The sequence below is a fragment of the Podarcis raffonei genome, chromosome 7 (assembly GCF_027172205.1).
Source record: "Podarcis raffonei isolate rPodRaf1 chromosome 7, rPodRaf1.pri, whole genome shotgun sequence".
NCBI lineage: Eukaryota > Metazoa > Chordata > Lepidosauria > Squamata > Lacertidae > Podarcis > Podarcis raffonei.
The window spans coordinates 1300751-1327576 of NC_070608.1; the positions used below are offsets into that span (position 1 = coordinate 1300751).

General features: G+C 47.6%; 1 protein-coding gene across 1 annotated transcript in view; it reads left to right on the plus strand.

Annotated features, from left to right (window-relative positions):
* The first annotated feature begins 211 nt into the window (after positions 1-211).
* Positions 212-26826, plus strand: part of LOC128417264 (uncharacterized) — a 55979-nt gene continuing 29364 nt past the window's right edge. The window contains exons 1-6 of the mRNA XM_053395689.1: positions 212-515; positions 844-935; positions 2435-2726; positions 5031-5185; positions 20900-21191; positions 22038-22192. Coding sequence (XP_053251664.1) covers positions 845-935; positions 2435-2726; positions 5031-5185; positions 20900-21191; positions 22038-22192 — 985 coding nt within the window. The 5' untranslated portion in view covers positions 212-515; position 844. The remainder of the gene's footprint in view (positions 516-843; positions 936-2434; positions 2727-5030; positions 5186-20899; positions 21192-22037; positions 22193-26826) is intronic.

The following is a 26826-nucleotide window of genomic DNA, read 5'->3' on the forward strand; positions in this document are numbered from 1 at the left end:
CTGCCAAGAGAACATTAAGGTGAGCCATGGAGTGGTAGAAGTTCAAAATAACTCATTCTCCTTTCACAAGGCCGACCACAAAGTGTTCATTTTGGAGCTTAGCTGATGTGGTTGTGACCTGCTAGTATCAGCGCTCAGTTTGGCACCCATCTGACCTCTAAATGGGATAAATGGAATGAGGATGTCTTCTTCTAAAATCATCTCCTGCCAAGGAGGTGCCGTTATTTCCTCTTGGGAGAGAGTCAGAAACCACACAAGCCCACTCAGACCCAGCTCAGATGAAGGATGTCAAAACTTGATCTTGATCCCTAGATCCTGGTGTCACCATCTTTCTGATTGGCCAAGTTGAGCCACGTCAGGCAAGCGCTGTCCATTGGGAAGGGGATAAAACCTGGAGGTGCAGGACTCCTCTGGAAGCAGGGAAGTCTCAGTTCCAGTTTGGGGAGAAGAACCTGTGTCTCCTGTCCCACCAAGAGCAACAGACACTTCTGCAGATCCCGAGAAAGAGAGGCAAGGTAAGTCGAGAAAACCCACTGAATGTGATCTTTGAGGTCTAGAACTTCCTACCCCACCCCCTCTGCAAAAAAGAAGGGCCTGATCCTTATTGGGTAGATCTAAAGCTGTATTATTATTTTTTTAAGTCTGTTAAAAGTCTGTTAGGGATCTCCAGCACTTTGGAGAATATTATGACTAACATGGCCCTGGATTCTGAATGCCCCTTCATCACTCTTCGCTGTCACCAAAACCCGGTGACGGTGCTAAGGGGGAGCCAAACACCGCCCCCTCCTCAATGGCTCCAGTACGGGCTCCCTGTTCACTGACGTCTGTCCTTCTCCCTTGCAGGATGCTTCCCATCTGGATTTGGCTGCTGGTCCTGGCACTTCTGGCAGAATGTGCAGAGGCCCAGAGCTGCAAGCCTGACCTGCGAGGTGCTGGTAAGACCTTTGGAAAGGGAAGGGAAAGGGAGACTGGTTTGTGGACAAAGCCAAATGGTGCCCCCATCCCCATAAAGGTAAAGGTAAAGGTAAAGGGACCCCTGACCATTAGGTCCAGTCATGGCCGACTCTGGGGCTGCGGCACTCATCTCACTTTATTGGCCGAGGGAGCCGGCGTACATCTTCCGGGTCATGGGGCCAGCAGGACTAAGCCTGTTCTGGCGAACCAGAGCAGCGCACGGAAACGCCGTTTACCTTCCCGCCGGAGCGGTACCTATTTATCTACTTGCACTTTGACGTGCTTTCGAACTGCTAGGTTGGCAGGAGCAGGGACCGAGCAACGGGAGCTCACCCCGTTGCAGGGATTCTAACTGCCGACCTTCTGATTGGCAAGTCCTAGGCTCTGTGGTTTAACCCACAGCGCCACCCGCGTCCATAGGGCACTCTTATTTCTGCCCAAACCAATGGCCTCTAAGTGACAATGAAATCCTGGGCATCATCTTACCCAGTGGGTGGTGATTTGGCGTCATTTCCCCATGATCCATAGCAAAGCCTGAAGGGGGAACCAAAGTTTTGACCTGACAAGCCATGATGGGAGAACAATTCCACCCCCTGCTAATTCCACATCATGACTTCAGATGTCTTCTAAAAGTCAGATAGTTGGCTATTTCCTTGACATCTGATGGGAGGGTGTTCCACAGGGCAGGTGCCACCACCGAGAAGGCCCTCTGCCTGGTTCTCTGTAGCTTTGCTTCTCGCAGTGAGAGACCTGCCAGAAGGCCCTCGGAGCTGGACCTCAGTGTCCGGGCTGAACAATGGGGGTGGAGACCCTCCTTCAGGTATACTGGACTGAGGCCCTTTAGGGCTTTCAAAGTCAGCACCATCACTTTGAATGTTGCTTGGAAATGTAGGTCTTTCAGGACCGGTGTTATATGGTCTTGGAGGCCATTCCCAGACACTAGTCTAGCTGCCACCTTCTGGATTATTTGTAGTTTCTGGGTCACCTTCAAAGGTTGACCCACGTAGAGCACATGGCAGTAGTCCAAGCAAGAGAAAACCAGAGCATGCACCACTCTGGCGAGACAGTCTGCAGGCAGGGAGGGTCTCATCCTGCGTACCAGGTGGAGCTGGTAGAAGAGGTGAGGTTCTTGCAGACTGGAGGCGAGCAAATGTTGTCCCCATCTTCGAAAAGTGGAAAAGGAAGACCTAGGTAACTACTGACCAGTGAGCTTGACATCAATACCAGGAAAGGTCCTAGAACTGATAATTCCACAGTCCGTCTGTGAACACTTAGAAAAGGATGCTGTGATTACTAAGAGCCAGGAGGGGTTTTGCAAAAACAAGTTGTGCCAGATAACAACTCTACAACTCTACGGTTCTGTAAATCTCATTTCTTTTTTTGCTGCAGTTACAAGCTCAGTAAACCCACGGAATGCTGTTCCTCTCGTCATGTTCTTCTTTCTCTTCCCCATCTTCTTTCCACCACGCTGTTTCTCCAGCTCGCAACCTGGCCAGAGGCCGCCCAGCCTGTCAGTCCTCCATCTACTCACATCCAATTATTCCGTCAGCAAGCAAAGCCATAGATGGGAATTGTGATGGGAACTTCTTCCATGGCTCCTGCACCCACACCAGCACTGAAAAAGAACCATGGTGGCATGTGGACCTGGGGGAGCAGTACGCCATCTCCACTGTGGTGGTGAAGAACCGCGAGGACTGCTGCAGCGAGAGACTCCTGGGAGCCGAGATCCACGTGGGAGACTCCGTGGCTGACCATGGAAAGTCCAACCCCCTGTAAGTACCAGTTGCCTCTTCACTCCCCACCTGCTCTGCAGCAACTGCATCCCTCAAGATCACTTGTAGTTCCTCCCCCCCCATTCATAATTGAGGAGAAGGGAGAGTAGCAGAAAAGTGGATCCTGCACATCTTTGAAGAATCCTCCAGAAAAACAATCTCTCAAAGGACCTGTGGATGGCATTTTACCATTGTACTGTTGAGAGTGTATTAACTTATGGTCTCTGTGTGTGGTTTGGGAGCTGCACAGTCAGGGGGAAACAATGCTGTCCAGGGTTGTAAAGACTGCGGAGAGAATAATTGGGTGCACTTTTCCCACCTTGGATCAAATCTATGCTTCCAGGTGTCATAAGAAAGCTGCAGAGATAGCGCAGGATAGTGCGCACCCCGGAAATGATCTCTTTCAGCTTCTGCCTTCTGGAAGAAGGTCCAGGGTTATAAAGACTAGGACTAGCCGCCTGAGAAACAGTTTCTACCCAAATGCGATTTTGGTTTTAAATGCAGTGTAAGGAGTCTCTATGGGAGTATATTGTATTTAATTATGGGGTATCAGAGTTTTTAGGGGGCTAACCAGGCTGGGATAGCTGGGATAGCAGGCTTGTTGGCTTTTGAATGTCTGATGTAGATTTCTTTCAATTTCGTTGTTCTGTATGGGACAATGACAATAAAGATTATTGTATCGTATATTAAGTTTGTGTCAGGCTTCAGGGAATCTGATCCCTCCAAAGGTGTCAGCCAAAAAGCAGATAAACAAGAAGAGTTCCTACCAAGTTGTTTATTCAATATTCACACAGAGAGAAGAAGGAACGCAGTCTCTCTTAGATAATGGTGTTGCTCTGAGTAACATCCCACCCCCTCAGTCCCTCCTATTCTACGTCATCCCTGCGCCGGCTGATCTCTGCTTTCTGCCTCTGAGATTTCTGTTCCACTACCCTCAATGCATGCCTGGTCCTGGGAGAAAGGGGAGGGGTCAGGAATGCTTTCCAAAGACACCGAGTCTGTCAGCTGTGTCTCCCCGGGTGATTCTTCTTCCTGCTGCTCTCCTAATAATTCCCAGCTTCTCCCCTCTGCAGCCTCTGAACTATGACCTTCTGCAAACCACTGTTCTACATCTATACCATTCCTCCTCAGTCCAGTCCCTGACAGTTTGTTGCTGAATCATGTTTCTTCTCTTCTATATTAAAACTTTTCCACATTCTGGTCACCTCTTCTCTGGTCTCCTGCTTACTCTCCCATCTCCACTGGTGAGCTGCCCACTTTCCAGCACCAAGATGGCCGATAAGCTTCTGGCTGCTTTGGAAAGGCAGCCGACAGAAGCTCACTTCTGAGCTTCAAGCTGTAAGTCTGTTCCCATAAGAAATCATGACCCCCGCCATCTTGGATGGCTGTGCTGGGCCCGGGGGTAACCTGTGAAACGCGGTCCAGGACTGGTCCAGAACCCAAAGGTTCTGCTGGGAGTCATCCAACAGGGCCAGGGCAGGAAACGATGCAGGAAACCAGGCAAAGACAGGTATAGGATCTCAGGTGGGATCTGGCATACCGCAACCTGGGGCAGGGTCCTACAGCCTTTTATCTTTGTCGGGGTAACGGCCGGTCCTGATCCCCCGGTGACTCACCTCCCTGTTTCGCCCAAAGGCGAGCACTCCTCCTGCAAGTACTCAGGTCTCTCCTTCTCTCAGACCTTAGTCTCTGCAGCTCGGGAGACGTCGGTGGGTGACTAGACCCAGGGGCCGCCTCAGCCTCCCCTGACCCAACCGGTAGTGTTGGGGAGCTGTAAGTGATGGCCCAGCTGGAGGCAACGAGGTCATCCCCGCATCTGGAGCCAGGGCAGGCTCAGGCCCCTGACTCGGCCCAGCTGGAGTTTGTTGCAAGGGAACCTGTGCAGACTGGGACTCTTCAGGATCAGGCCCTAGACTTGGTTCAGGTGCTGCCTGAGGCAAAGGATCCGGTGCGGACTGAGTCTCCTCTGGTTCCGAGTCTGAGCCCGAATCCCAGGCCATCACAATGGCTTCAAAGGAGGATTAGACAAATTCCTGGAGGACAAGGCTATCTGTGGCTCCTAGCCATGATGCGTATGTTCTCCCTCCACAGACAGAGGTGTATACTAGTTTCTGGGACTCCCGCATGGAGAGCCCTGCTGCTCTGAAGTCCCATTTGCGGACTTCCATTGGGGAACCTGGCTGGCCACTGTGAATGCAGGATGCTGGTCTAGATGGCTTCAGGGCTCTTCCAATGCAGCTATGGATGGTTTTGTGAGCCCAGTGCTGTACAAAGATGTGGCTGACCTCCCTTTTCTCTTTGCAGCTGTGGGAACATCACCGACACCAGACGTGGCTCCTTCAGTAGCCTCAACTGCCATTGGCTCAAGGGCCGCTATGTCAGCGTGAACCTCCCAGGAGATGCATCCACCCTGACGCTGTGTGAGGTGGAGGTCTATGGGACAAAGCTGGGTGATCAGTGTTAGGGATCACTAGAGGGGGCGGACAGAGCTAGTTGAACCCATGTTGACTCTCCAATAAATATCCATTTAACAGCCTTCTTTGGTCTCTCCAATTTCTTCATCAGGCCCTCAAAACCAAGAGGGTGCATGGTTTTGCCCGTGCCAGATAACAGAGCCAGAAAGCGGGGTGACCATGTGTGGGAACTGCAAGTCCTGTTTGCTAAGAATCTATCACAAAGGGAACTAGTCATGCAACTAGAGATGTTGGTGAGTTCTGCTCTAAGAGGAAGCAGATACAGAAATCCCCTCAGTTCTCAGGGTTCCTCAGTGTCCAGGGCCAGAACTCCTTGAAGCAATTCCTGATGATAGTGCCGGGAGGGGAGAGATTAACACCAGAAATTAGATATAATTAATGTTTTGTTTTTAATTTGACATTTCCTAAAGCTGTTATCATGAAGCTCAGTGGAGGTTTACAACCCGTCAGGAAGATGGGCCATTATTTAGTGCCAAGGTGTTTGTAAGACAACCCTCAAGAACAACTTTGTACTACTGTTGTTGTGGTCAGGAAAACAAATGGAGTGGGTGGGTTTGTACATCAGAGATGTCTTAAATTCAAAACACCATGAAGAAGTGGGTTCTAGAAGCTTGAAACACTTTTCTCTAGGGAACTAAGCATTATATAAAATCCAAGCTCAGAGCTGCAAACTGCTACCCAGGTGGGGACCATGCCATGAGCCCCTTTTGAGCCCTTCATGCATTGCAACTGCCCACATGGCATTAGGTGGTTGGATGGAGGGGTTCTTGAGGCGAAGCTCGTACTGGAGCCATGGGGTGGGGGTGGGGTCTGGCTCCCCTATAGCAGCCTCAGAGGGCTTTGGAGACAGCCAGGAGTGCTGAAGAGGCATTCAGATCCATCAAGGTTAGCCAGGAGAGGAGTCATCCTCCAGAATGCTGGGAACCCCTAAACAGTTCTTCAACAAATCTTTTTTTGGTTAAATGCAGTTTTCAATATGCCCATTCAGGGTGTGGGGGGGCATGATCCAGGCTTCAGGCATCACATCAGCTCACCTTGGGATCAGCAGAATGACCCAACCTCTTAGTGAAACTGACACGGAGACCTCCCTGCTTCCAGCGAAGTCCTGCCCCCGTCTGGTTTTATCCCCTTCCAGCTCTTGTCTGGCTCTGAATAACCCAACCAATCAGAAAGATGTTGACACTGGGATTTTGGCTGTCAAAACCAGGTGCTGAGGTCCTTCTTCAGAGTGGCCTCAGGTGGTTTCTGGCTCTCTGCCAAGAGGGGAAAGACACACCTCCTTATCAGCAGGTGATCTGCTTTGAATATAATAATATGTCCTTGAAGGGATGCGGGTGGCGTTGTGGCTTAAACCACAGAGCCTAGGACTTGCCAATCAGAAGGTCGGCGGTTGAATCCCCGCAACGGGGTGAGATTAGATACTTAAGAGACCAAAAGTTCATTAAGGAATGGGGAAAATATGTAGATTACCTGGAACATATAAGTGAGGGACAAACAACGTTAATGGGATTTAAAGAAGCATTGTGAAAGACTAAGAGTTATTGTCTAAAGGGAATAGAAGAGAGAGAGATATATGTCAATACAAGCCAGGAAATGCGTAACTCTAATTATCACCACGAATGATTTATGGACAAGCTGAAGGAAGTCTCAAAAGAGACGGTAATGTAAAATCTTTGATGTGAAATATTTAACGTGTGTTTTTTCTTTTTCTTTTTATTTTTTGTCTGTTTTCTTTATTTGAAGTAAATCAATAAAAATGTATATGAAAAAAACAAACAAGGATGGCAGGAGATCAACACACTCTTGAAATCTCCAACATCATGTTTAGATGTAACCTCTTTGTTACTGCAATTTTGTCCTGCCCTTACACTGCACAAGGGACTCAGGTGGTGCTGTGGGTTAAACCACTGAGCCTAGGACTTGCCAATCAGAAGGTCGGCGGTTCAAATCCCCACAATGGGGTGAGTTCCTGTTGCTCGGTCCCTGCTCCTGCCCACCTAGCAGTTCAAAAGCACAAAAGTGCAAGTGGATAAATAGGTACCGCTCCGGCGGGAAGGTAGACGGCGTTTCCATGCACTGCTCTGGTTCTCCAGAAGCGGCTTAGTCATGCTGGCCACATGACCTGGAAGCTGTATGCCGGCTCCCTCGGCCAGTAAAGTGAGATGAGCACAGCAACCCCAGTCGGCCATGACTGGACCTAATGGTCAGATTGTTACGAAAAAGGAGCAATGCAGAAGCAAGCACCAGGTGGCTGGAATGGTAAACAGGATGTGGGTGTTATTGGATTGTCCCGTGGGAACCAGGCACAGTTTGTAAAGTGCTCTGAGAGCCGGATGTTACCTCAGAGCAGCACATGACCCTGTACTGGAAGTACATGGGTGGAGTTTACTCTCTCTCTGCAGTGGGAAGCAGAGTGTGCAGACATGTTTTCTCTGTACTGGTGAAAGACAGGAATAAAGACATGTAAATATATTTCTGTCTGGCTCTTTCCCCCTCCCTGGGAGAGGAGTGGGAGAAGTGGTGTGTTCTCCTTCACGTTGAGGAGAATCGCCGAAGAGACCTCCCTTGGTCTTGCCGGGAGTCGCAGACTGGAGGTCACAAGGGTTCAAGCCGGGCACCTGGAGGGTGGCCAAATTCCTCTGGACTAAGAGCTGAGCTGGAGGCTCTGAATGGCTTGAATCCCGACAACTGGTAGCAGACCGATGGTTATCTGATCTACAAGAATCTGCATGAGAGGTGAGAGGTCGATGAATCGTTGCCATCCTCTGCACCTAAGGAGATAAAGAAAAGCGTCTGCCTGCAGCCAGAAGCTGAAACAGACAGCTGGACACCGAGAGGAGTGTGTTTCAAGGCAACGGAGCCAGAAAAGGTATGCTGTATTTTGGGCTAGAGAAAGTGAACGCAGAAAGGTTTAATTCTCTGGTTCACAAGAAAGAGCTGCATTTTAAGAAAAACAGCTCTGAAAGAGCAAGCTTGCATACCAGGAATTCCTGTGGTGAGATAAGGAATCCCGTCCTGAGCAGGTTGCTAGGCAACGTCTGCCAGTTACTGAGTGGCCTGAAAAGAGCCTGGGAAATCGAAAGTGTATCTGCGCAGCTGTGCAAGGGTTTTGAAAAAACAGCCCAAAGGCAAGCCTGCCAGTGAAGCAGTAAACAGAGACTTTTGGAGTTTTACTGGCTTGAAAAGTGAAAGCTGGCTTGAGATTGAGTGTAAAGCTGACCCTTGGATTCAGCATGGATGCCAAGAAGGGGGGAGTGCCCCTGAGTGCCGTGGTTCTAGATGAACACAGCCGGCATGCTGCACTGGAAGTAAAGGACAGGGGGAGGGAGGAACGGAGTTCTAATTCCCCCACCGATGAGGCTACTGGAAAGGATGCTGTAGCTTTGAATGCTGTGCAGTGTTACAGTTGTGGACAGGCTGGGCATCTTCAGCGGAACTGCAAGAAGCCACGTCAGCCAAAAGGAGCGAAGGGCCGCTCAGCAAAGCCTGAGGCGTCAGGCAAAGGTCATACCAAGCCTATGGTGGAACCTGCAAAGGCTTTGATGGCGAAAGGAACCACGCCAGAAGTTGGGAACGCCTTTATTATCGACACTGCAGCGACGGTTCATATGTCCCCACACAGAGGACTCTTTTCAACGTTTAAGAAGCAAAGCTTCACTGTGACACAGGCCAACGGTCAGGAGCTAGAAGCGACCGGAAAAGGGACTGTCTATCTTAAGAGTCTGGACTTGACAATAAACAATGTTTACTTGGTTCCTGAATTGAAGTTCAATCTGCTGAGTGTTTCGCAGATTGCAAAGAGAGGACTGAAACTGTCCTACGATGCTGAGAGCTGCGAGATCTACAAAGATGGAGAGTTATTTCTTTCAGCCAGGGAGAAGGATGGACTTTATTTGTTGACTTTTGCACAAAGTGATTACATGGAATGTAATTCATCTGTGTCTAACCTAGTTTCTCTTGCAGGTGTGAGCAAGAAGAAGACCGGAGTCAACAGAGCATTTCAGCGGGTGTATGCTGATGTGATTGGTCCTCTAGAACCATCTAGAGGCAATGCAAGATATTATCTTGTGTGTGTGGATCATTTCTCTAACTATGTCTGGGTTTATGTGTTGAGAAAGCCACAGGAAGCCTTGGAGAGGTTTCAGGAGTTTTGTGACAAAGTTAAGAGTATGCATGATGCTAACATTGATTGTCTATTCACAGATGAAAAGCAGATTTTTCTTTTACAGGATTTCCAAAGGTTCCTGCAGAAGAAGGGGATCAGACACAAGATTTCTGTTTCAGCGGAAGCGTGGAACAGGGGTGTCTGTGTACGGGTGAACAGAGAATTGCAAAAGGGAATGGAAGCGCAATTGCTAAGTTCACATCTGCCACATGAGTACTGGGCCGAGTCTCTAATGTCGTTCTGTTATACAAAAGTGAGAAAGGTTTCAAAAGAGTTGGGAAGTTCTCCTTTTGAGAAGCTGTTCCACAGAAAACCTTCTGTTGCCCATTTCAAGGTTTTTGGGTCTCATGTGAGAACAGAAGCTCCAGGTGGAGTAAAGAATGCCAGAGGCATTTTTGTGGGGTATGAAAAGGGTCTCTACAGAGTAATTTTGTCTGAATCTGGTCAGGTGATTCTCACAAAATTTCTAGAGAGTGCTCCTGAACAGGAGAGAGTAATAGTACACACATTTCCCACTGAGGACGATTCAGATGATGATGATTTTACTGATTACAGCGATTACAGCTGTACTGAAAGTAATGACACTGATAGCTCGGAGAGCTCAGTTGTCACAGTCATTGAGAGGAAATCTCACACAATAGATAGGCCTTCACAACTGAAGGATGAACCACTGTTTACCATTGGAACTAGTTCTCCAAAGAGTCCTGAGACTGGACCAGTGAGCAGAAAGGATCAGCACCTCATACGTAGGTCTGAGAGAGTTACAAAGGGTCAACCACCCAAGAGGTACTCAAAAGAGTTTGCTAACTTAGCTGTTGCATGTATTGCTGTTGTAAACAACCGAGGACAGGTTGGAGCTGTGTCTAAGTCAGAGACAAAGACACAACAGAGAGTTGCTAGCCAAGGTAATGCAGGTGCACTCATTCCTTGGAAACCAGACAACCAGAGAGGTACACTGGGGAAACCAGTGGCGGGGAGTTCCAAGGGTGGAACTGAAACAACAGGGGAGTGTTATGTGTATAACAACTGTTTGTTTTCTTCTCTGGATCATGCTTTGCTTGCTGCAACACGCATTGATTCTTTTGGGGGAGGATGTTACGAAAAAGGAGCAATGCAGAAGCAAGCACCAGGTGGCTGGAATGGTAAACAGGATGTGGGTGTTATTGGATTGTCCCGTGGGAACCAGGCACAGTTTGTAAAGTGCTCTGAGAGCCGGATGTTACCTCAGAGCAGCACATGACCCTGTACTGGAAGTACATGGGTGGAGTTTACTCTCTCTCTGCAGTGGGAAGCAGAGTGTGCAGACATGTTTTCTCTGTACTGGTGAAAGACAGGAATAAAGACATGTAAATATATTTCTGTCTGGCTCTTTCCCCCTCCCTGGGAGAGGAGTGGGAGAAGTGGTGTGTTCTCCTTCACGTTGAGGAGAATCGCCGAAGAGACCTCCCTTGGTCTTGCCGGGAGTCGCAGACTGGAGGTCACAAGGGTTCAAGCCGGGCACCTGGAGGGTGGCCAAATTCCTCTGGACTAAGAGCTGAGCTGGAGGCTCTGAATGGCTTGAATCCCGACACAGATGTCCCTTTACCCTTTACCTAATATGTCCTCACTGCATTTATTTCATAAAGAGGACAGATGGATAATAACATGAGTATTGACTCTAGCAGGTCCTAATCTCTCACACCAAGCTCCAGAATGAACACTTTGCTTTCAGCCTTGTGGAGAGAAGGGAGGCACTTCTGTGCTGGAAGGGTCTCCACAAACTCATGGAAATGTCTTTGCCTCCCTTACCTGAAATCAATCAGAAGTGAGACAGAGGGCATTTCTCTCTCTTCTGAACACAACAACCAGTCTGGGTAGGCCAGTCTTGCCTTGAGGATCCTTGTGTCTACAAGCAGGAGTTATTTCCATGAGTCCAAGGCAAATACTTAGGAGGGGATAAAGAGAAGGCACCCAGCTTACCTGTCTGTCCCTGGAGTCCATAGAGAAGGCATCCCCAAACTTGGCCTTCCAGATGTTTTGGGACTACAACTCCCATCATCCCTAGCTAACAGGGCCAGTGGTCAGGGATGATGGGAATTGTAGTCCCAAAACAGCTGGAGGGCCAAGTTTGGGGATGCCTGCCATAGAGGCTTTCTTCTCACAGAATCATAGAATTGTAGAGTTGGAAGAGACCCTAAGAGTCATCTAGTCCAACCCCCTGCAATGCAAGATTCTCAGCTAGATCATACATGACAGATAGCCATCTGTCTCAGGAACCTCTAAGGAAGGACAGCCTATCACATCATGAGAGAGTCTGTTCCACTGATGAACAGCTGTTGCTGTCAGAAAGTTCTTCCTGGCATTTAATTGGAATCCTTTCTTGTAACTTGAAGAAGGATCGATGAAACCTTGGGAGAAAGTGATCGTGTCCTCTTGGTTTTCATTAAACAAGAGAAAGCTGAGTGTAGTCAGGCGTGCACTCTGGACTTAAAGAAGGCTCCAGGAACCACTGGGTGAGATCCCATGGTCAGAAATCCAGAAGTCCAAGATGGATGGGAGCTTCTTCAAGGAGAAATATTGAAGGCACAATGCAGACAATTCCGACAATAAAGGAATGGGAGGCATCTAAAGAAACCAGTTTGGCTGCATGAAGAGCTTACAGATGACCTGAGAGTTCAGAAGGGCATGTATAAGAAACGGAAGAAAGGAGAAATCACAATAGAGGAGTATACACAAGTTACCAACAATTGCAGGGTGAAGGTCAGGCTGGCTAAAGCTCATAATGAGCTCAGGCTTGCAAACCGGGGTTCCAACTTGAATAAAATATTACACTCCAGGTAATCAATCACATAACATGATACATGCACACCATTTGAATGGCAATTTCCATCAACTGGGGGTGGGGCCTGGCCCCCTCAAATAAATTATTGAGGGCCTGGAGGGATCTCGGCCCCTGGGAGCTGGCTCCTATGCTTGCAAGAGAGGTTAAAAATAATATTTAAAAAGGTTCTTTGGTTATGTTTGAAGCAAGAAGAAGAACCAGCAAGAAGTAGGTCCTCTGCATAGGAAACGTGGAGAAATGCCATTGGGTGACAGAGAGAAGGTGGAATTACTCAACACCTGCTTTGCCTCTGTCTTCACCCAGAAGGAAAGGGATGCCCCACCTGGTGATAACAGAATAAGCAATGCAAGGAGGCAGCTGCAGCCCAGATAGGAAAAGAGGTAGTAAGGGAACACTTAGATACTTTAAATCATGGGTAGGCAAACTAAGACCCGGGGGCCGGATCCGGCCCAATCACCTTCTAGATCCGGCCTGCGGATGGTCCCGGAATCAGTGTGTTTTTACATGAGTAGAATGTGTGCTTTTATTCAAAATGCATCTCTGGGTTATTTGTGGGGCATAGGAATTCATTCATTCCCCCCCCAAAAAAAACAATAGTCCGGCCCCCCACAAGGTCTGAGGGACAGTGGACCAGCCCCCTGCTGAAAACGTTTGCTGACCCCTGCTTTAAATGAATTCAGATTTCCAGGTCCAGATGAGCTGCATCCAAGAGGTACTAAAGGAGCTTGCGGATGTACTGTATTTTTTGCTCTATAAGACTCACTTTTTCCCTCCTAAAAAGTAAGGGGAAATGTGTGTGCGTCTTATGGAGCGAATGCAGGCTGCGCAGCTATCCCAGAAGCCAGAACAGCAAGAGGGATTGCTGCTTTCACTGCGCAGTGATCCCTTTTGCTGTTCTGGCTTCTGAGATTCAGAACATGGTTTTTCTTGTTTTCCTCCTCCAAAAACTAGGGGCATCTTGTGGTCTGGTGCGTCTTATAGAGCGAAAAATACGGTAATTTCAGAGCCTTTGCCTCTTATATTTGAGAATTCTTGGAGAACAGGTGAGGTCCCTGCAGACTGGAGGCGGGCAAAGGTTGTCCTCATCTTCAGAAAGGGGGGAAAGGAAGACCCAGGGAACTACCGACTGGTGACCTTGACCTTGATACCAGGAAAGGTCCAGAACAGATCATCACACAGTCGGTCTGTGAGCACTTAGAGAAGAGTCTTGGATCTCCTCTAGAGCAGCCCTGCTGGTTTTATCTTCCTCGTGATGGGCAGCTCTTGCCTAGCTCAGAAAAACCTAAGCAGGTTAGAAAGATGCTGAGACCAAGATTGAGGACATCAACTTTTCTCCTTCCTGTTCTCAGTTTCATTCTTGTTCCCAGGTGCCAACGCCTGTGGGGGTCCAGTTACACAACCCACAACTCTGGTTATGGGTTGCGGGTTCTCCAGCCTATCTGCAACTGCATGCCACAGGTGGAAATAAAAAAAAGAACCCACTGCCATGTGCCAAATGATTTGAAAATAAGAAATTTATCATGCAACGAAACACGGAAAAGGGTATTTGTTCTGGCCCTGTACCAGCCATGCCCATAAGCTCCAAAGCAAATAGTCTGCTGGGGCCTTGTGGAAAGAGGGTGGACGTGCTTTTGTGTTGGAATCACCTCCCTGAAAGCTTGACCCTGAGGCCGTTTCGCTGGAACCATCTGTCAGGTGTGTGGGCGAAGCCCCACAGTAGACAAATAGTGACATGAAATGCTTGGGGAAATGTTGCAGATATCGCAAAAATATTCCCGTTGGGATGATGATGATGATTTTAATTAAGTGTATCCTGCTTTCCCCCCCCCTCTAGACCCATTAATTAATTGTTTTCTGGACTTCATCCTTCCCTGAATGTACTCATAAGAACATGAGACAGATCATTGCTCCATCTAGCTTACTATTCTATTGACTAGTAGCAGGTTTTCCAGAGCTCCAGGAAAAGGGGACCTTCCGAGACCAAGCTGGAGGTGCTGAGCATTTTCAAAACACATCTTAAGAAGAATTGTTGCAGTATGAACTCGGTCGCTGCCTTTGAATAACTTCTGCAGCTGTATGAAATAAGAAACAAGATCATAGGAGAATAATGTTGTTGTTTAGTCGTGTCCGCCTCTTTGTGACCCCCTGGACCAGAGCACGCCAGGCACTCCTGTCTTCCACTGCCTCCCGCAGTTTGGTGAAACTCATGCTGGTCGCTTCGAGAACACTGTCCCACCATCTCGTCCTCTGTTGTCCCCTTCTCCTTGTGCCCTCCATCTTTCCCAACACCAGGGTCTTTTCCAGGGAGTCTTCTTTTCTCATGAGGTGGCCAAAGTCTTGGAGCCTCAGCTTCAGGATCTGTCCTTCCAGTGAGCACTCAGGACTGATTTCCTTCAGAGTGGATAGGTCTGATCTTGCAGTCCATGAGACTCTCAAGAGTCTCCTCCAGCACCATAATTCAAAAGCATCAATTCTTCGGTGATCAGCCTTCTTTATGGTCCAGCTCTCACTTCCATACATCACTACTGGGAAAACCAGAGCTTGAACTAGATGGGCCTTTGTTGGTAACAAAGGAGAATAATACTTTATTATAAAATGAACAGACATTGGCATTGCTCTTGGGAACATCGCCCGGCTGTGGGGCGTGGAGGCCACTCTCTGCAAGGCCCTTTCCACCTGGCCTAGGGGGCGGGGCCCACACTCACCAGCCCTACAAAAGAGGAGACCAGAGGGACATCACTATGCCTGACAACAAACCCAAACTATTGGGTTCTTGTGCCCCATCTTTTTGAGCCTGCCAAACAGCCGTACCATGCTTATGATGATTGTAGGGCTTGTAGGGCAGCAGCTGAAGAAGGAACAAAAAGGGTTTTCTTGTGTGAGTTTCTTGTGGCTGATTAGCTGCTTTCTCTGTGCAAAGGTCAGAGGGGGCAGGGCTTCTGTTGAGGTAGGTGATTAGCTGTGGGAGGAGCTTGTCAGAGCTTGTAGGGCAGCGGCGCGCGCCTAGCGGCGCGCGCAGTTTGATCCATCTTTTAGATTTAGGGGAGCTAGTCTCAAACGTTTGTTGGGGGAGATATAGGTTTATTTGGGGGGATTTATTTGTCCTGTCTTCACGCTTTTTATGATGGAGGACCGCTGTAGTCACCCCCAACGACACCTTCTCAAGATGGAGGGTGAGAGAACAGCTGCAGTCGCCTGTGGTTCCTGCGCAATGTTTGCCATCTTGCCAAAGGTTGCAGGCAGCTTTACCTGCAGCAATTGCATGTTGATTGCCCTCTTAAAAGACAAAGTCCAGCAACTGGAGGAACGTGTAGCTACGCTCCAAAGAATTAGAGAGCTGGAGCTCTTCTTGGAAGCAACAGAGCACACCGTCTCCACCAAGGAGGAGACAGGGGACTCCCCTGAGGAGGCTAGTTCACCAACACAGGAGCCAGATATATGGAGAAACGTGACTCAAAGAAGTAGGAGGCCCAGGGTTCGCTCTGATTGTTTAGAAATACGCAATCGCTTTGAGGTCCTTTCCCCTAGCATGGAAGACGAAGAGCAGACTCCATTTGAGGATCTCTCCCTCATTACAGTCGATCAGGTATATGAAGACGAGCAGCAAAGTCAGTCCTCAGGGAATGTGCAGGCGACCTTGGAACGGACAGCTCACGGAAGAACCCCGACCAGACCTAAGAGGAGGCGTGTAGTAGTGATAGGGGATTCCCTACTGAGGGGAACAGAAGCAGTGATCTGTGGGCCTGACAAGATGTCTCGGGAAGTGTGCTGTCTCCCCGGGGCTAAGATCCAAGATGTAACTGAACGACTGCAAGGAATCATAAAACCCACTGACAAATACCCCTTCCTCTTGGTTCATGTGGGAACCAATGACACTGCAAGCAATAGCCTCCAGAAGATCAAAAGAGATTACGAGGCTCTGGGCAGGAAATTGAAGCAATTAAATGCACAAATTGTCATCTCATCTGTCCTCCCAGTTGAACGACGTGGCCCAGGGAGAGAGGGAAAAATAGTGGAAGTGAACAACTGGCTTCGCAAATGGTGTAAACAGGAACGGTTTGGATTCTTAGATCACGGAATGCAGTTTCTTGAAGATGGACTTCTGGCAAGCGATGGGCTGCACCTCACAACGGTTGGGAGGAATGTTTTTGCAAAAAATCTCAGAAACCTCATCAGGAGGGCTTTAAACTGACTAATGTGGGGGAGGGAGACAGTGCTCCTGAAGGTAGGAGTCTATCAATTGATGAAGATGATCATCCAAATGTCATAGACCGAATGGAGCAAACAGCACGCAGACCTAGTGGTGGGAGGAAAAAATCCTTAAATAAGAGACACGGGGGAATGATTAATGGACTTCAATGTCTGTACACTAATGCGCAAAGCATGGGAAATAAACAAGATGAGCTTGAGCTCTTGGTACAGCAAACTAAATATGACATAATAGGAATCACTGAAACCTGGTGGGATAAGTCCCACGATTGGAATGTAATAATGGAGGGATACAATCTATTTCAGAGAAACAGACCAGACAAGAAAGGAGGAGGAGTGGCGTTATATGTCAGGGATGTGTATACCTGTGAAGAGATCCAAGATTTAGAACCTCAAAGCCAAAGTGAGAGCATTTGGGTCAAAATTAAGGGAGAGAAGAATAACAGTGACCTCACTGTGGGAGTTTACTATAGATCCCCAAGCCAAACGGAGGACATAGATGATGCCTTCCTGGAACAGATGGCCAAGCATGCAAAAGGAAGGGAGATAGTAGTAATGGGGGACTTCAATTACCCGGATATTTGTTGGATGTCAAACTCAGCCAAGAGCATAAGGTCAAACAGATTCCTCACTGGCCTTGCAGACAACTTCATTGTCCAGAAAGTGGGAGAAGCAACAAGAGGAACAGCCATTTTAGATCTGGTCCTAACCAATGTTGATGACCTGGTTAGTGGGGTAGAAGTGGAAGGATCATTAGGCGCGAGTGATCATGCTCTTCTGAAGTTTACTATACAGCGGAAAGGAGCAGCCAAGCATACTAGGACTCAATTTCTCGACTTTAAGAAAGCTGACTTCATAAAACTTAGGGAAGTGCTTGGTGAGATCCCATGGACAGTAATACTAAAAGGAAAGGGAGTTCATGATGGCTGGGAGTTTGTTAAGAGGGAGATAGTAAAAGCACAACTTCAGGCAATACCAATGAGACGGAAACATGGAAGGTGCCTAAAGAAGCCAGGGTGGCTATCTAAAGAACTTTTAACTGAGTTAAGATTAAAAAAGGATGTGTACAAAAAATGGAAAAGGGGGGAAACCACCAAAGAGGAATTCAAACAAATAGCCAGCACGTGTAGACACAAAGTCAGAAAAGCTAAAGCACAGAATGAACTCAGGCTTGCTAGAGAGGTTAAAAGCAACAAAAAAGGCTTTTATGGGTATGTTCGTAGCAAAAGGAAGAACAAAGAAACAGTGGGGTCACTCAGAGGAGAAGATGGTGAAATGCAAACAGGGGACACAGAAAGGGCTGAACTCCTCAATGCCTTCTTTGCCTCAGTCTTCTCCGATAAAGAAAACAATGCCCGACCTGAAGAATTTGGAGCAAATGATTCAGCAGAGGAAACACAGCCCAGAATAACTAAGGAGATAGTACAAGAATACTTGGCTAGTCTAGATGTATTCAAGTCTCCAGGGCCAGATGAACTGCATCCAAGAGTATTAAAAGAACTGGCAGATGTGATTTCAGAACCACTGGCAGTCATCTTTGAGAATTCCTGGAGAACAGGCGAAGTCCCGGCAGACTGGAGGAGGGCAAATGTTGTCCCTATTTTCAAAAAGGGGAAAAGAGAGGACCCAAATAATTACCGCCCAGTCAGTCTGACATCAATACCAGGGAAGATTCTGGAGCAGATCATTAAGCAAACAGTCTGTGAGCACCTAGAAAGGAATGCTGTGATCACCAATAGTCAGCATGGATTTCTGAAAAATAAGTCATGTCAGACTAACCTGATCTCGTTTTTTGACAGAATTACAAGCCTGGTAGATGAAGGGAACACAGTGGATGTAGCCTACCTTGATTTCAGCAAGGCATTTGACAAGGTGCCCCATGATATTCTTGTAAAGAAGCTGGTAAAATGCGGTCTTGACTATGCTACCACTCAGTGGATTTGTAACTGGCTGACTGACCGAACCCAAAGGGTGCTCATCAATGGTTCCTCTTCATCCTGGAGAAGAGTGACTAGTGGGGTGCCACAGGGTTCTGTCTTGGGCCCGGTCTTATTCAACATCTTTATCAACGACTTGGATGATGGACTCAAGGGCATCCTGATCAAATTTGCAGATGACACCAAACTGGGAGGGGTGGCTAACACCCCAGAGGACAGGATCACACTTCAAAACGACCTTGACAGATTAGAGAACTGGGCCAAAACAAACAAGATGAATTTTAACAGGGAGAAATGTAAAGTATTGCACTTGGGCAAAAAAAATGAGAGGCACAAATACAAGATGGGTGACACCTGGCTTGAGAGCACTACATGTGAAAAGGATCTAGGAGTCTTGGTTGACCACAAACTTGACATGAGCCAACAGTGTGACGCGGCAGCTAAAAAAGCCAATGCAATTCTGGGCTGCATCAATAGGAGTATAGCATCTAGATCAAGGGAAGTAATAGTGCCACTGTATTCTGCTCTGGTCAGACCTCACCTGGAGTACTGTGTCCAGTTCTGGGCACCACAGTTCAAGAAGGACACTGACAAACTGGAACGTGTCCAGAGGAGGGCAACCAAAATGGTCAAAGGCCTGGAAACGATGCCTTATGAGGAACGGCTAAGGGAGCTGGGCATGTTTAGCCTGGAGAAGAGGAGGTTAAGGGGTGATATGATAGCCATGTTCAAATATATAAAAGGATGTCACATAGAGGAGGGAGAAAGGTTGTTTTCTGCTGCTCCAGAGAAGCGGACACGGAGCAATGGATCCAAACTACAAGAAAGAAGATTCCACCTAAACATTAGGAAGAACTTCCTGACAGTAAGAGCTGTTTGACAGTGGAATTTGCTGCCAAGGAGTGTGGTGGAGTCTCCTTCTTTGGAGGTCTTTAAGCAGAGGCTTGACAACCATATGTCAGGAGTGCTCTGATGGTGTTTCCTGCTTGGCAGGGGGTTGGACTCGATGGCCCTTGTGGTCTCTTCCAACTCTATGATTCTATGATTCTATGATTCTATGATTCTATGATATTTTATTCTCTTGTTAATTGTGCTGATTTAAATGTGCATTTTATATTTGACTTCACTTAGCAATTTTTTTTAATATTTAAGATTTTGTTTGTTTGTTTGTGTTAAATATGCATTCTGTAACTGACCTCCTTTGTAATGTTTTATTTCGAAATCTTTCAGATAATATTTTTGTTTCCTGTTAATGATGTTGCTTTGACTGTATGCCTTATATTTGGCTTTCTTCAGAAATGTTTGATTCTGGATTGTTTTATTGATGTTGTAAGCTGCTGTAAACCGCTGTGAGGTTTTTCTTAAAGCGGTATAGAAGTGAAATGAATAATAATAATAAAACTAGCAAAGAATGTGCAAGTTTTTCAGATTTTGCAATGAATAATACCTTCTTGTTGTCTTTGTCCTTGGAGTTTTCTTGGCAGGGATACTGGAGTGGCTTGCCAGTTCCTGCTCCAGGTGGATCACGTTTGGTCAAAACTCTTCACTATGACCTGTTCATCTTGGGTGGCCCTGCACGGCAGAGCTCATAGCTTCTCTGAGTTATTCAAGCCCCTTTGCCATGGCAAGGCAGGGATCCATGAAGACTCTTGAGAGTCCCATGGACTGCAAGAAGATCCAACCTCTCCATTCTGAAGGAAATCAGCCCTGAGTGCTCACTGGAAGGACAGATCATGAAGCTGAGGCTCCAAGACTTTGGCCACCTCATGAGAAGAGAAGACTCCCTGGAAAAGACCCTGATGTTGGGAAAGATGGAGGGCACAAGGAGAAGGGGACGACAGAGGACGAGGTGGTTGGACAGTGTTCTTGAAGCTCCCAGCATGAGTTTGACCAAACTGCGGGAGGCAGTGGAAGACAGGAGTACTGCTGGCCACATGACCCGGAAGCTGTACGCCGGCTCCCTTGGTCAATAAAGCGAGATGAGCACCGCAACCCCAGAGTCGGCCATGACTGGACCTAACGGTCAGGGGTCCCTTTACCTTTACACTGCACAATGACAACCCCCGTTTTATCCTCACAAGAGCCCTGCGAGGTGTGTCAGGCTGCAGGAGAAAGGACCAAACTCAGCCTCTGGCTCTCAGCACCACCAGCTTATTGCAGGACTGGGCTTCCCCCAAAATGCAGGGAAGTGGGGAGAAGGCATGAACATTGGCCTCCTTTGATAGCCATTCCAAGGTTGCAGAAGGCCCGTCTCTGAGCTTGTTCAGCTTACTTTTCTACCAAGGTAGTTTAAAAGCCTTTAAACACCGCAGAGCCTCACCTCTTGGTTGGAGGGCCATGAAAAATCGAAATCTGGAAATGCAACTATTTTAATATCAGTGTGGCAATATTCCTCCCTCTTCTGTTGCAGCTTCTTTGATCACTGAAAGTGGATTTCCTGAGGGGCTTTGCAAAGCTTTCCCCGGTCTCTGCTGCTCCCTGTTCTTGTCCAGAGAGGAGCTTCCATGGAGGCTGTGTAACTCTCTAACCATTTATTCTCCCTCCATCTCCTTCCCATCACACTCCAGCTCACAACTTGGCCAAAGGCCGCCCAGCCTTCCAGTCCTCCATCTACCCACATAAGATTTTTACTGGCGCAAAAAACGCTGTGGATGGGAATTGTGACGGGTTCTTCGCCGGAGGCTCCTGCACCCACACTAATCAAGACCAGGACCCCTGGTGGTACGTGGACCTGGGCGACCAGTATGCCATCTCGGCCGTGGTGGTGAAAAACCGTCAGGGCTGCTGCAGTGAGAGACTCCTGGGAGCCCAGATCCATGTAGGAGACTCCATGGTTGACCATGGCAAGTCCAACCCCCTGTAAGTTTCATTTTCCCCAACCTCCATCCTGCCCCCTTTACAAGGGTGGGACAGGGACAGTGACCAAAGATGGAAAAAGTGGGTGGTGGTAATTTTGTAGTAATTAATCTGGACTACAATGAAAGGTTGTGATTGTTATGAAGGAGTGTATCCACCCCCATCGTTCTGCCCGGACACTGAGGTCCAGCTCCAAGGGTCTTTTGGCAGTTCCCTCACCAGGAACCAGGCAATGGGCCTTCACGGTGGTGACGCCCTCCCTGTGGAACGCCCTCCCATCAGATGTCAAGGAAATAAACAACTACAGTGGTACCTCGGGTTAAGAACTTAATTCGTTCTGGAGGTCCTTTCTTAACCTGAAACTGTTCTTAACCTGAAGCACCACTTTAGCTAATGGGGCCTCCCGCTGCTGCTGCGCCGCAATTTCTGTTCTCAGTCTGAAGCAAAGTTCTTAACCTGAGGTACTATTTCTGGGTTAGCAGAGTCTGTAACCTGAAGCGTCTGTAACCTGAAGCGTCTGTAACCTGAGGTACCACTGTATCTGGCTTTTAGAAGACATCTGTAGGCAGACCTGTATAGGGAAGTTTTTAATGTCTGATGTTTTATTGTATTTTTAATATTTTGTTGGAAGCTGCCCAGATGGGCGGGGTATAAATAAATTATCATAATCATAATCATCATTATAAACACCAGGGAAGCCAGCTTTTGGGGGAGACTGGGCATCACCCTTTGACTGGGATCATGAGGAATAGCATATATTTAGGGATGTATTCCTTCACAGTTTAGATGGAGATTCCACATTAAACCCACCCTAAAGCTGATTCTCTCTCTCTCTCTCTCTCTCTGCAGCTGTGGGACCATCACAGACACCACCCTTGGCTCTGTCAGCACCTTGTACTGCAATTGGCTCAAGGGCCGCTATGTGAGCGTCAACATCCCGGGAAGGGCCGAATACCTGACCTTGTGCGAGGTGGAGGTCTACGGCACCAAGGCAGAAGACCAGTGCTAGGGATCAGCACCTGTGGGTGGTGGTTTTTTGATTGTTTCAGGGGTGAGGGGATTTCATAGATTTTGTATCTCCAATAAATGGCCACTGAGCAGGCTTCCTTCATCTCTCCCTTTTGCTTCTTGAGCCCCGAAAACCAAGAGAGTCTGTGGCTTTGCCTGTGCCAGAAAGCAGCCGTTGCAGCACCAATCTTTCTCACGCATTACCATTTATTTGTATGTATCTTATTTATAAATATTTATTGGCATTTTCAAGAAACACACAACAGACAAAAACAAAAAATAAACAAACCAAAAAAACACAAAAGTACATAGTATTCAAAACTAAACAAAAAAAATGGAAAAAAAACACATAAAGTTTCTGATACTTATTATTCTTAACCTTATTTCTCAGACCTCCTCACACCTCCCCTTCTTGTATTCCAATTTAAATTGTCAGTTCAGCAAGTCCTTAACTTATTTCTTTACCTTAACTTAAACATTTGTTCTAACATACTATTATTTTGCTTTACTTCTTTTTTCCATTTCCTCAATTTATTTTTAACAGCCTTATTTTCAATTAATTTAAAAAGAGGAAAAAAAACCAGTTTTACCCTATTAATATCACACATCAATACTTATACCCCATTAATTATTCTTAAACCTTTTTCCTAAAGTCGACCAAAATTTCCCTTCCACGATTTACCCAATTTCCTTACCATTAACAAAATATAAAAAGCAAATTATCCTTATGTACCCTTTGGATTCCCAACCTCCACCCACCCTTTTCCCGGTTCCAGTCCCCAACCAATATCCATCAGTCTTTATATTATTTATTTAGCCTGGAGATCTCACGTCCGAGGCCCTTGTATCTCTCTCAGTTCCTTTCTGCCGGTCTCTTTGATAGTCCTTGATGTTAAGCCCCAAGTCTCGGAGGGGCTCCGGCCCAACAGAATCCATGTTGCTTCCAGCCAGTCCTCCATACTTAAAAGCAAAGCCTATGGGGTGCTCCAACTCTTGTTTCAAATTTCTTTCAAATCCAAATGTCCCCCAAGCTCCAGCCTTCACCTTCAACAAATTTGTAATCCTCAGGTCTTCAGATCTCCTCCAAAGGGGATCTCTCCATTTTCCAGACTCCCATTCAGACCAGGCTTTCCACATCCAATTTTTATTGTCCTTTTTTATCATCATGTCAGGCCTCATATTGTAACTCTCCTTTAACTCCTGCAAATCTCCTGCTCCTCCTTCATTTTCTTCAAAAACAGCATATTGCTCCATCATATCTACACTTTCAGTTTCATTTATTTGTTCAGTTGAACAGGCTTCCTGTTTCAAGTCCTTATCAAGCTCAAAACTGTTGTTTACTGTCCAGTATAGTAGTGATACCTCTGTAGACAAAGCATTGTATTCATCTTGCAAGTTTCCCAAGAGAACGAGTGCTCTGTCCAATTCTGCTTGGAATTTACATACTCCAACCATTTTTGTGATGTAATGTCCCTATTACCCCTCTAGGGGGATTTTAGATCCTTAATGTTCCTTTCAGCTCAAGACCAAAAGTCCAGTTATTTTGTATCAGCCCTCCTTATTTTCAACAAGTTATACCAAGTAAACCAGCAAAAACAGCAGAAACAATGTTCTCTTTTTCCAGCTGACAACTAGCTGACTAACAGCTCACTTGACAGCTGTCAAAATCTTCAATGCAACAGGCTTTCTCGTAGGACGTTCCCGGGTCTCGGGGGGGGGGGTGAAATTTCAGCTCCCAAAATTCTTTTTATCCTCCAGTAAATCTTCTTATAGTGTCAAAACCGTGAAGTCAGGATCTTTCGTTGAAAAACAAGAAACAGATTCTCTCGACCTTAGCTGCCCAGTCCTTTGCTTTAAATTGTTTACAAAGAGGGGGGGGTGGACTTCCTTTTTAGCCCCTTCCCGCTCGTTCCAAGTCCAAAATTAGAAATTTTTAAAGTTCCAATCTCCGTATTACTCACGGGTTTATGTTTTGGAGTCCAATCGGTCTTGGAAGAAGTTGGCGCTCTCTGTCAATGGCTTGCGGCTTCACTCCGTAGGCGAGGGAGTACTCTCAGCACCACGCCTCACCCTGCCTCCGTTCCGAAGCCTTTAAAAAGGCTCCATCGCGGATTGGGGGGGCGCAAATGGTGCCCGCCAAGTCTCTGTGTTCACAGGCATCCGCGCCTGTGATTTTAAGGGTCTCCGCAGCGGGCAGACCCAGACGCTACGGAGCCGATTCCCTCCGGAGCTCGGAGGGAATCCGCCATTAAACAATGGCACCAACCCGGAAGTCCCATTTATTTGTATGTATCAGGCACCTCCTTATAGAGATGGTCTAAGTGGCATTATATATCTACATAGATCCCTTCAGCCCCCAAGTATGCAGATTAAACAAGAGGGGAAACAGGCAGAACTGCAATTGGGAGGGAAGAACAGAATATCGGTCTTATAACAAATTACTCCTCCCAAAGACTCCTCCATAACCTAGTATATCTGAAGGAGCGTCTCCACTCCCATCGTTCTGCCCGGACACTGAGGTCCAGCTCCGAGGGCCTTCTGGAGGTTCCCTCATTGCGAGAAGTGAGGTTACAGGGAACCAGGCAGAGGGCCTTCTTGGTGGTGGCACCCTCCCCGTGGAATGCCCTCCCACCAGATGTCAAAGCGATAAACAACTACCTGACATTCAGAAGACATCTGAAGGCAGCCCTGTTCAGGGAAGTTTTTAACATGTGACATTTTAGTGTATTTTTCATCTTTGTTGGAAGCCGCTCAGAGTGGCTGGGGAAACCCAGCCAAATGGGTGGGGTACAAATAATAAATTATTATTATTATTATTATTATTATTATTATTATTATTATTATTATAGCATTGACTCAAAACACTTGGAACAACAACAACAAGAACAACAATAATTTATTATTTCTACCCCGCCCATCTGGCTGAGTTTCCCCAGCCACTCTGGGCGGCTCCCAATCGAGTGTTAAAAACAATACAGCATTAAATATTAAAAGCTTCCCTAAACAGGACTGCCTTCAGATGTCTTCTAAAGTAGGATAGCTGCTTATTTCCTTCACATCTGATGGGAGGGCGTTCCACAGGGCGGGTGCCACTACCGAGAAGGCCCTCTGCCTGGTTCCCTGTAACCTCACTTCTCGCAATGAGGGAACCTCCAGAAGGCCCTCGGAGCTGGACCTCAAGTGTCCGGCTAGATGATGGGGGTGGAGACGCTCCTTCAGGTATACTGGGCCTTTGAGGCCGTTTAGGCCTTTAAAGGTCAGCACCAACACTTTGAATTGGGCTCAGAAACGTACTGGGAGCCAATGTAGGTCTTTCAAGACCAGTGTTATATGGTCTCGGCGGCCGCTCCCAGTCACCAGTCTGGCTGCCGCATTCTGGATTAGTTGTAGTTTCCAGGTCACCTTCAAAGGTAGCCCCACGTAGAGCGCATTGCAGTAGTCCAAGTGGGAGATAACCAGAGTATGCACCACTCTGGTGAGACAGTCCGTGGGCAGGGAGGGTCTCATCCTGCGTACCAGATGGAGCTGGTAAACAGCTGCCCTGGACACAGAATTGACCTGCACCTCCATGGTCAGCTGTGAGTCCAAAATGACTCCCAGGCTGAGCACCTGGTCCTTCAGGGGCACAGTTACTCGCTTCAGGACCAGGGAATCCTCCACACCTGCCCGCCTCCTGTCCCCCAAAACAGTACTTCTGTCTTGTCAGGATTCAACCTCAATCTGTTGGCCGCCATCCATCCTCCAACCACCTCCAGACACTCACACAGGACCTTCACCGCCTTCACTGGTTCTGATTTAAAAGAGAGGTAGAGCTGGGTGTCATCTGCATACTGTTACCCAAACATGAAGGATTTGTATCCTAACCTCACTATACAAATGTCTGATTCAGATATCCAAACAGTGGCACCTGCAAACATATGAATCTCTGGGAGAATGGCTCTCATTATTTGCTTACTCAGAAAGCCCTTCCCCTCCCCAAAGAGAAGAGTTGGGCCCCCAACTGCTGTACTTAAACCTCAAATTTCCAATAGTCAGCTAGCTCACAAGTGCCAGTGGGACCCCCACTTTGATCCTCAGGGATCAGCTATATGCCTCGCTGGATATGGACCTAAAGAATGGGCCAGAGATTTCTGTGCTCGGTTGGTATAGGATTTCAAAGGGCTGAGCATGTACAGGAGGCACAGATCTCTGAACCCTGACTTTGTGTTCCATTAGGCTTCAAAATCGGATATACCCACACACTCCCCTTTTCTCTTTTCTTTTAGCATGGGTTGTGTTACATGATCACGGACTCCTTTACCTATTTGTAAAAAGGTAAAGGGACCCCTGACCATTAGGTCCAGTTGTGGCCGCCTCTGGGTTGCAGCACTCATCTCGCTCTATAGGCCGAGGGAGGCGGCGTACAGCTGGTCATGTGGCCAGCAGGACTAGGCCGCTTCTGGCAAACCAGAGCAGCGCACGGAAACGCCATTTACCTTCCAGCCGGAGCGGTACCTATTGATCTACTTGCACTTTGAGGTGCTTTCGAACTGCTAGGTTGGCAGGAGCAGGGACCGAGCAACGGGAGCTCACCCCGTCGTGGGGATTCGAACCGCTGACCTTCTGATCAGCAAGTCCTAGGCTCTGTGGT